At 41.8% G+C, this 10,938-nt stretch overlaps 1 protein-coding gene across 4 annotated transcripts in view; it reads left to right on the forward strand.

Annotated features, from left to right (window-relative positions):
* cabin1 (calcineurin binding protein 1) overlaps positions 1 to 8,884 on the forward strand; it is a 51,690-nt gene extending 42,806 nt beyond the window's left edge. For all 4 annotated transcript variants that reach the window (XM_017306768.2, XM_017306769.2, XM_017306770.2 and 1 more), the window contains 4 exons: positions 4,223 to 4,496; positions 6,522 to 6,680; positions 7,582 to 7,784; positions 7,870 to 8,884. In XM_017306768.2, coding sequence (XP_017162257.2) covers positions 4,223 to 4,496; positions 6,522 to 6,680; positions 7,582 to 7,784; positions 7,870 to 8,013 — 780 coding nt within the window. In that variant the 3' untranslated portion in view covers positions 8,014 to 8,884. The remainder of the gene's footprint in view (positions 1 to 4,222; positions 4,497 to 6,521; positions 6,681 to 7,581; positions 7,785 to 7,869) is intronic.
* The last annotated feature ends 2,054 nt before the right edge of the window (positions 8,885 to 10,938 follow it).

The following is a 10,938-nucleotide window of genomic DNA, read 5'->3' on the forward strand; positions in this document are numbered from 1 at the left end:
CCTGGTTACTATTCAAGCAATTAAAAGTTAAAATTTTGTACTCGATGTTCAGAAAGTTCTAAAAACTCAAGGAAAAAAGTCGAGTCATTTGTGTCTGGGAAAGAATGCGATTTTGAAAAATAAAATAAATACTTGTAGGAACCATGTAAACCTGCCAGGGATATGGATATTTTTGATTGCAACTGTTGGCTTGGATTATTAAAATATCAGTGTCCATTGAGAATATTTCCAAATCCAGCATATTTTGTGAAAGAGAATAAAAAGGCAACTTTGTGGTAGTACGTTGAGCCTTACTGTTACCTGCTGAAAGTCTTGCTCTCTCTCGCCGTCCGCCAGCCTGGGTGGACCGGAGAAATGTCTCGATTATACAATTTAATTTAATAAGCTTCTTTACATCTTTCTCTTGATTTTTGTTTTCCTTTTGAGGCAAAACTCAGCTGATTCTGGTCATCAGCTGATTTTCCTGGTTCGTCTCAGTCGAGCGGAAAACTCATCGGCAAATTTCTTTTCTTTGCCTGATTACGGAAAGTTTAAATATAGATGTTCCGTTTTCTTATTGGAGATAAGAATGCAGCATCTGAAATGTGCTAAACTGATTAATAATGCGGTGATTCCAACACTTGAGGTCTGTCCCTTCACAGCCTCGCCAGAGCTAAATATAGCCTCAAGCTTTGCTTTATGCTTCATCTTCAGCCTCTGGGTTTTGGCCGAACACTTCATTGTTTCCAGCTAAACGCCGATCACTTACACAACCAGTAAGCCTGTAGTTACAGGAACATAATGAAGCTAAGAGCAATTTAAAAAAGCTCATCCAGCTGTAAATTAGCTGTTTTTAGCTAGAACTGCACTTGTGGGTTTTTTTTGGGGGGGTTTTCTCCAACATGCTCCTCATCGAATCCTTACTTGCTCTGCTTCGTTCTGTCGGAGTCTCCCCCATTCCTCTCTCGTCCCTCCTCCTGCCCACACAGTTATCAAGGGTCTCTCTGCCCACATCCTGTTGTCACGGTGATGTTCCCTGAACCTCTGGTTCATGAGGACTAGATGTTGACAAAATAAATCAGGTTTTCTCAGTTCTGTGATCCTAATTTCTCAAAGATTCATGTCTGTAGTTGTAACTTGACAGAGAGAACAACGAATTGTGTGTGTGCGTGCGTGCGTGTGTGTGTGTGGGGAGGGCGTAGGGTTTAAATCTTATTGAAGCAGCTGTGTGACTCTTCTATAATGAGCTTTCTGTGAAAAAAACAAATATTTTGCTAAAATTCAAATATTTTGCTAAAACGTCTTGCAAAAATATTCTCACCTTTTTTTTTGGTCATATTTTATCACATTACAACCGCAAACCATGACGATTGTGACCAACAGTAAGCATTAAATCAAAGTGAAACTGCACATTTTCTTTCATATATTGCTGCCATTTGTATTCAGCCCCTCCTACTCTGAAACCCTTAGATAAAATCCAGTGGAACTTATTTTCTGGGGGGAAAATTAGATGCACGTTTGTTCAGATTTTGCTTTTTAAGAAAAACATAAAACCTACATTCATTATTTTCACCTTGCAATATTAAAAAATAAACATCCCCCCTTCCCCCAACAAATAAAAATAAATAAATAAAGACCCACCACCTGAGCGAAGGTAAACAAAGCCAGATATCATGCGGACATGTTTAAACAGGTGACCTGTTCCTATTAGAGATGAAGTGTTCTCCCCTACAGCGAAGATATGAATCAGCTAATGCTCTCAAAAAAAAACTTACTCGCCGGTGTTACGCAACTGCTCTTAATGTGATACTGTCGTGCCAACAACTGCTGTCGTGTTTTCGTTTCGGTCGCGCTCCCAAGCAGCGGATCTCGGCTCCCGTCCTCGCCTGCTTCCTCCAGAGTCATGCGTGTCCGTCCGGCCCCGGCACAGGCAGCGCTGCCCTTATAGGGCCGAGCCGGAGAATCGGCTCCTTTCCATCGCATGTGTGTACGTTAGCTCTCTGCCTTTGATGCCATATTGGGAGGAAAGCGTCTTTTCCTCTTCCACTCGTTTTTTTTTTTCTTGTAAATCTGTTTATGCTTCTCACATTCTCCTGAAGAAATGAAATGCTTAAGCTCTTCGGAGAGCCAGCTTAGGGCTGTGGCTTTTCTGCTCCTGAGTGTGATTAAATGTGAAATTTTATTTAATGATGAGGTAATGAATATTTAAAAGTGAAGTTGGGGGAGGAACTGGTTCGTGGTTTTCAAACTTTCAAGTAGCAATCTGAAAAGTGTGGCATGGATTTGTATGCAGCCCCTCCGAGTCGGTGGACATTTATTTATCGTGCCGCTCGTTATTTATTGTGATAAATTCTGATTTATCGTTGTCACAATAAATTCCAATTAATCATTTTTTTTAAATTCTGCAAAACTGCCAGCTTTGTTAGTTTCACTATTGCCTCCGCAGTTTTTCAGTCATTTTGAAAATACAGTTAAATGCAGTGTGTGCGTGCGTGCTTGCGTTCACTAATTAATCAGACTTCTTTATGTGACTGGTGTCCTAAAGAAGCGTATTACAAATCAAATGGGTTTTTCAAGAGCACAGTTTGTGTTTGTGAGGCTACAATTTCTCTGCCATGCAGTCAGAGCCACACTGTTAGTCTTAAAAACAAAGTAATCAATATTTCTTCTTATCGTTGTTACAACAATACTGCATAACGGTGTGATAAAACCTGTCCATATCGCACACCCCAACCTGTACAACCTCCTTTCACAGCAGTTACAGCTGCAAGTCTTTGCATAAGGAGACGGCGGCTGATTTTCAGATGTTTGCAGAGGTAGATAAGATCTGTGGATGAGATCAGTTTCACATGTAAGTATCAGCTGATTGCCTCTGATAATAAACGAAGGTATTCCTACAGCGTGATGCTGCCACCATGTGGGTGGGATTTCCACGGTGTCATCCCAGTATCAAGGCCTTTGCGTCAAGTAGCCAGAGTTCTTACCTCCACCTTCCTACCAACTCTGACTTAGTTCCCCACTTCCTGCCAGGTCCCCGCAGCATCATGCTGCCACCATTATGTGTCGTCGAAGGGTTTCAGTTTGAGCTCAGTCCGATTAAAATCTCAATAAAATGCACAGAGGTTCGTGGATGTAAATGTGAGAAAATGTGAAATGTAGTGGGCCCCCCTTGCACTACACACTTTCTCATTTCTGAGCAGACCGGAGGGGCGCTTGAGGAACCTCCGTGTACTTTCTCGCGTGCGCTGCTCCTCTAAATGCACCGAGCCCGACTGACTCGGTGGTTTCTGAGCTGCTACTGATTAATTCATGAGCTGTGAATCATCAAAGCCGGAGCAAAGCTGCGGCTGCTGCTGCTGCTGAGGCATGAGCGATCCGCTCCTCTCTCGGTGAATATTGCTGCGTGAATCCTTTGGGAAATTTTGCCACACTCAGCTGTGACTCAGAGCACCGTTTGACTTCAACTCCCAGAAGGCTGCTGGGATAAATGGCAGATGAGCCAAATTACCGTGTGCAGAGCGCCTTTCTGCTATGTGTTTGATGGAGTTCGGTCCAGTGTTCTTTTTTGTTTTTCTCTTTCAGCCGTATCCCTTTAATTATCAAATTAACCTTTACCACAGAAACCCTCTGAAGTCACTGCATTTACTTTCTGCTCTCCAATAAATGCAGCTATAACTTATGCAACAAGCACCGTTCTCTTTCTTTCTTTCTTTCTTTCTTTCTTTCTTTCTTTCTTTCTTTCTTTCTTTCTTTCTTTCTTTCTTTCTTTCTTTCTTTCTTTCTTTCTTTCTTTCTTTCTTTCTTTCTTTCTTTCTTTCGAAATCAAAAACTCGAGAAGGTTTATTCATTTCTTCAACTGTGCTCCTCTGTGTTACCATGACAGCAGCTGTTGGGAGCAGGCTGGCCGTCGTTGCAGGTTGTTTGTGCAGCTCTTGTGTTTCTAAGTGGTCCTCTAAAGGGCGGCCAGGAAAGTGGCTCAGAAGAGCTGAGCCCATTCAGCAGCATGCAGGTACCGCAGCCTCCGGTCCCCTCAGGGAGCGCCGCGCCGCATCGCTCTGCGCAGGATATTATTAGCTGGACTAATATCGCTGATGTATGTTGTCTGGAAAGTGCTGTTCTGTTCAGTGTGGATCACCCTTTTTGATTTTTTTCCTGCCTCCAGCCTCAAGGGGGATGATGGTTTGCTGCTCTTTTGAAGTCCAGCTGCTTTAACAACATCAACTCTCCTTCTTTCCGTCTCCAGCAGTCGACAGGAGACGCCCCGACCACGCCCAAGTACACCAAGGAGCACAGGGACCTCTTCTTCCCCGCCGCCATGCCAGCACCCGTCCTGCTCAGCCATCCCATCTGCCACCCGCTGACAGCCCACGACGGCCAGGCCAGAGGGGCCTGCGAGCCGCTCAGCAAGGTGGCCCGACCCCAGAGCTCAGGCTTCCACCACGATCAGCCGCAGCAGAGGAGACCGGCCGGCCCAGCCGCCTCCGGCGCCGCCGCCACGGTCTTCCTCCCACCTGCAGGTACGACGCCCTAATCCCGACCCATCTAAAAAGCAACTTTATGTTGCCTTTTTTTATATTTTCTTTTTACACCAAGTTATTTTATGTTTACTTTTTTCCCATGGGGAGAACATCTTTGTCTACAAATGCAAAGAAAAACACATGGAAACAGAATGTGAAATAAAACAGGAAGCTGGCATTACAGGATGTGATCCATGCTTGAATAGTCTTATCTTTGTATATCTAAAATTAAGGCCTTAATTTTTTTTAATTAATTTAAAATCCAAAACCGGCCTTTTGACAGGACTTTTAAATTTGGTAAATTCAGGTTTTTGTTGTTTTTTTTTCTTCTCACTGGACTTTTCTGTCGGGCAAAAGTTTGAGTCACACTCAAACATATTTGTTGTGTTCTGTAACTCACTGCTAGTGCTAATACACTTGCTAACTAGCTAGGTAGCTAGCTTTTTTGTGTTTATCATGGGTAAATGCAAATTGATCATCAGTTATCTGGACAAAATTGATACATTTCTGGGTCTTTAATTCTGTGCAAAATGGTTTTTAAAAAGTCTTAAATTTGAGTCTGTGAAACCTGCAGAAACCTCAGCAGCATTACGTAACAGGGGTCTGTGTGCAGCTTGTGTTTTGCCTTTTGGGCTTCGTCTGTCCCCCAACAGGAGCTTCTGTCAGCAGAGTCCAGACTGAGAGTCTCTTCTGTCTGAATGAGCTTCTGCGAGGATTTGCTTTAATCTCGTTCAATTTGAGCCACGTTTAATATCTGCAGGAGTAAATCCATCAACCTGCTTAAATTTACCGTCTGATAATCGAAACTTGCAGTTCGGGTCTTTAACATCAAAATTCTTTTTTGTGTTGACTTTTTCCTTGTGAGTTCGCATTAGCATTTAGATGTTTAATCATGGTTTTAGAGCCCCTTGAGGCTGTTTTGTTGTTGTACACATATCGTGGCGTTTTTATACCGGTTTCTTACTAAATCAGCCACAAATCCTTTAACATATTAACATTATTTATTTTTTGAAAAAGCTCTTAAACATCATTTTCTTTGTACCTTCCAGGACTTGACGCCGTCTTTAATTCCCCTGAGTTCGGTGACCTTTCAAAGTGTGCAAATCCACACAAAAGTGTGTTTTGCATCAGCAGGGATTTACATGCAAACAGTTGCCTCCCGCAGCATCTCACCGATGTAAATTATGTAACGGTTTCCAAGGCAACAATCACAGAGTCGTAGTTCAGTTGTTTGTGTGTATCCGTTTGCCACGACTGCGGGGGAAATGTTTGTTTTTTTTTTTGTTTTTTTTTTTTGCGCTAGCAGGGAATCTTAAAAATAAAAAATAAAACGCCATATTTTTGTGATGTAACAAAGTTTGTACACCTTTTTAGCAGATTTTCTAATTATTGCCGGTATATGAAGTAATACATTCATAACAATACATGGAAATAAACTGCTAAATTATTAGTTCGTCAAAACTTCCCATGCAATTGAGTTTCAGCTATAGTGCATTTTTAATCTGTCCTTTAATTGTTTTAAATAAAATTAATGTTTTTATTACATTTTTATTTGGTTGTTAAATATGTTTTGTAACAAACAATGGGGCATATAATAATTTTACTTGAATTCGTTAAATGGTAAAATAATAGTTATATATTTAATTATGTTGTAACTTTATGAAAATAATACAGTTGTGTTTATTGTTATAGTTGTTTATTATTTTGCTTCCTATTTGAATTGTCTGAGTCGTCAAATGGATCTGGCATCTTATTGGTTCACCTGCACAGCAACTCGGCTGCAGACCAATGAGATGGTGAATATCAGTGTTAGTCCCGCCCTCTGATTTAAAACTAACTACTAAATTAATATGTGCTGCAACACAAGTCTGAGGAATGACTAAATACATTTTCTATGTGGTTTTACTACACAATGAAAACAAATTTGAACACATTTACCCATATTTAATGAATTCTGTCGTCTCTGAAGCGTTGCGTTGTCGTATGTCTGTGAGTAAATGTGCGCCATGTTGTTTGACCCCTCAGAGGAGCGGGAGGAGCCCACAGAGGGGCTACTGTACCGCCAGCAGGAGTCCCACCTCTGTCAGCAGATGAAACTGGCCTCCGTCTCCCAGGGCCAGGAACCTTCAGCGGCCTGGTTTCAGGAGGAAGCGGCAACATGTAGCACCACGCAACCTTGTTCAGGTCAGAGCCTTTAAACCACACGCATTCATCTCAGTTCCTTAGAAAACCATCAAAAAGTTTATATATTTCAGTAATTCAACGCAAAAAGTGAAAGTCGTATTGATTCAGTACGAAACATATGTCGACCTTTTATGCCTGTTGGTTTTAGTAATCATGGCAAATGACAAGCTAATAATTTCATGAGATCAATAGAAACAGGTTTAACATTAAGTCATTTCAAGGCATCACTAAAGTAGCTGGTTGTTCACAGTGCTGCGTCTAATAACGGTAATGGAAGGTTAAGTGGAAGGAAAAAGTATGCGGTGAGATAACTGCACCCATCTTAAGAGCTTGGGTGAAACTAAGACCAGCTGCGGTTTCATTACAAATGTGTGCAAAAATTTGTCAACATTCTGCTAATGTCCAAAAAAACAAGAAGAAGATGATTAAGAATCGCAATTAAAAAGCTTGTTTATGCGATAAGTCATCAAAAAACGTGTACTTCCTGTGTCGTCTTCTTCGTGTTTTCCGTCAGTGGTAAGATCCGGTTGTTGATCATGTGACTGGTGTGACATACACTAAAAGCCACCTCATCCTAACACCAAAATGTTTTATTAAAAAACATGTGTTTTGGTTGTTTGTTTGTTTTTTCCAAGATTGATGCTTTTCCATTAACCAGATGTATTTTTGAAATGTCAAACTGCTCCGTCATATGGCCAATGGAAACGCAGGCAATGTGTGTCGCCAGCTTTTCAGATGTGCAGCGATTAGCTTAGCGACAATATTTTCACATGTTGTGATGCCTTTTTGAACATGACAGTAGAAAAGTCATCTTTATCCCAGGTACACAAGAAGTGTGCGTTTCTGTAGAAATAAAAGATGGCTCCCTACCTCTGCCTCTCTCTCTCTCTCTCCCTCTCAGACCAGACGCAGTACGCCAGCAGTGAGCAGTCCAAGCTTCCAGACCCCAGCCGGATCCGCTCCCGTGTCCCGGCGAACATGCCAAAGCTCTTCATCCCTTCCACCGTCACCAAGTTCCCCCCAGAAATCACGGTAACACCCCCCACCCCCACGCTGCTCTCCCCTAAAGGCAGCATCTCAGAGGAAACCAAGCAGCGGCTGAAGGTAAGCTGCTCCTGGCGCCGGCCTCCCTGTCCGTCTGCACGCAGCTCTGCTGAACGGCGCCCTCTGCTGTCTGTCCCTCGTACAGAACGTCATCCTGTCATCCCAGTCCGCTGCCACGGTGAAAAAGGACACGCTGACCCAGCCGGTGCTGGAGGTGCAGGAGACGTCCAGCCAGGAGTCGTCTCTGGAGAGCGAGTCGGACGAGGAAGACGACTACATGGACATCTGAGCCTGAAACTCGAGATTAAATTTCAATTTTTAAACAAAAAATAATAATAATAATTGATTCCTGAGCAGCTTTCTGTGTTGATGCTTTGGTTCCCTCACGTGCCATACAGGGGAGAGAAAAAAATCTCCTCTTCAAACGGATGAAATGCAGTATTCTAAGCCGCTGCGTGGTTGCTACGGTTGCAAGGAGTGTGTCGGCGCATGACGGACTTTGAAGGCTTTCGTCCCGCAGCATGCCTGAAACTAATGAATATCACACGTCAAGCTTCTTCAGCTCTCTTGCTTTACATCCGACCCGGCAAAAAAAAAAAAAAAGTTCGCCTTTAACGGCCACCAGCAACATTTTTATGCATCTTTACTACGTCGTGTGCATATTTTTTTATTATTATTTTTTCCCCTCTCCAAGCTGCAGCTAATCGCTCGTCTTGAGCACTTTCCTGTCACCGTTTACTCCGCCGTGACATTCTGGTCTCGACAGCGCCGTTGCGTTGCTACACGATGCATTGGGTGAAACCGGGAGGGAGGACGGGTCGGGGACGGGCGGCCGGCCGGTTGGTTGGTCACGCTCCGGCTCCGTCCGTGGAGCCAAACGATCCACGAAGCCTCATAACCTGTAGCAGACTGAAAATGTTTACACTGAACACTTGGGACGCTTCTCAGTTGGCACTTAAATTTGTGTTTTTCGTGTTATTATTCTGTCTCTTTCGTGTGCATTTGTAGCTACGAAAACACTTCTTGCCAGGATGACGTCCTGCCACCAGCACTGATCCGAATAACGAGAGGAATTAGCTTTTGTACAAAACAAGAAAAGAAAAAAAGGAATATTTTGAATGTTTGTTGGATTGAGCTGGACGGAGGAAGGTGCCGTAAACTCTACCCGACGTCAGAGGAAGCGATACGCACCACGACGACGAGGACGACTCTCCAATCTTGATGCCTTTCCACTGAACTCACTTGCGGACAGTTTGTCACTTTTCTTTGCCTAAACTCAGAGGAAGACGCACCGAATGTTTTTTACAGATAGTTTTCTATAAAAAAAAGAGACTAATGTTTCTTGAAAGCCGCGTGTGGTCATTTTTAAAGGAAAAGGGCACAAATAGATTAACTGTTCCCACCCTGCTTTGTTATATTTGTTTGTTCTTGGGGTTGTTGTGACGGGCTTTGAGGGAATGAATGTGAAGTGGGTTAAAGTCCTGAGAACATGTTTGAATGCATTATTGATGTCAAACCAAATATATATATATATTTGAAAAAAGTTTGTTGTTTGAGTCTTTCAACCAAATCAAACCACTTTGTTTTCTTCATCCAGACGCAACTGGAGACATTTCTAAAGTTCATAAAGTGAAACTTGTAGATTCATAAACTGAAAAAGACAAAATCTTGCTAAGTATTTTTGGGGTAGTTTCTAGTGCAGAATATTTGAGTACGCTTGAAATAAGTCAAAAACTTACAAGTAACTTTTCAGCAAGCTATAGACCCTGGCTTAAACTCAATTTTTAAAATTGATGGAAAAAGTATTAGTTAAAAGTGAAATAATCTGCCAGTGGAGCAATAACCCATTATCTTTAGAGACAATTTTCTGTGGTTTACCTGTTAATGCATGACACTCGACCAGATTAGTTTTATTTATTTTGCTAAAGTCTAGAGATGAAGCCCTGCATCTTCAGTCCAAATAAAAACTCTCAGCTCGGCTTTTGGAAAGCTTTGCGGTCAGTGGCGGTTCTACCATGTTTGCCACCCTGGGCGATCTTCCACTTGGGCACCCAACTTGGTGTTTTGGAAAACGCTGTGAAAACAAAACATTAAACCAATTCGTCTGAATGCCATGTGTATTTCATAGATTTAAAAAAAATTTTTTTTTAGATATTTAAAACAAAAAATTCATGTAAGTCTATTGAAACTATATAACACTTTTAATACCATTATAAAAGTAAAATTTGTTTCAAAACACAGAGTGACATGAAAATAAGCAATAGCAAACTCATTAAGGTGGCAACTTATTTTTTTCATTGCCCCTGGTGAGATGCCACCCTGGACAGTGAGCCTTATTAAGGAGCTCCACTAGTTGCTGCTCCACATTTTAAAAGGCATATATTTTTTAAATAAATAAAAGCAGAGTTCCGATCATTTAAAATACTTATCAAACAACATTAAATGTGATGTTCTTTGGGGGGAGCCTCCATGTTGAGCAGCTGGCGGACCTCCCCGCTGCTCAAAGGGCCCATACACCGTGGTGTGAACCGTCTGACGCGAGGGAAGTCATTAGTCTTCATTAGCAACTTCCAGGAGTTTCTTATGAAGTGTTGTGAAGTTGTCATTTGCTCCCTTTGCCAGGAAAACTAGATGTGAGGTTTGTTTTCCTACGCGGAGGACCAAATGTGAGCCTGCTTGCCCGGCCCCTGCTGCGCACTTTTCAGATCCTGGTTCTGACGGATGAGGAGTTGAAAACGCAGATTTTTATTCTTGGTGTTAAAACGGACGCAGTAGTTCTTGTCTTCCTGTTGGGAATCTGCTCCTCTTGGTGTGCTGCTCCACGTTATGTCAGCATATAAAAAGCTATTTTTAGAAGAAGTATTGGCTCCCTTACAGAGTTATTGTTTTCGTCACACTTAAATGTTTCAGATCACTACAAAAAATTGTTTTTAAATTGGACAAAAATAAATGCAAAAATTATTTCAGATTATTTAATTCATTAAGGAAGCAAATTATTATATCAAGCTGAATATATAGATATTTTTTGGGGTCGAAAGGTTGCCCATTTGCTTCCTATTTATGGAATTGCATAAATAAAACCCAAATGACAACATGAAGAATCATCACGCTCTGATTAAAATTAAAGAATAGATGAGAAATAAAGTCATTAACATCTATCAGCTGTTTTCAAGGCTTTATTTGTAGCATTTTGATCAAGGGCTTTTGGATTATG

This window comes from Poecilia reticulata, chromosome 9 (genome assembly GCF_904066995.2).
Source record: "Poecilia reticulata chromosome 9, P_reticulata-male-v2, whole genome shotgun sequence".
Lineage (NCBI taxonomy): Eukaryota > Metazoa > Chordata > Actinopteri > Cyprinodontiformes > Poeciliidae > Poecilia > Poecilia reticulata.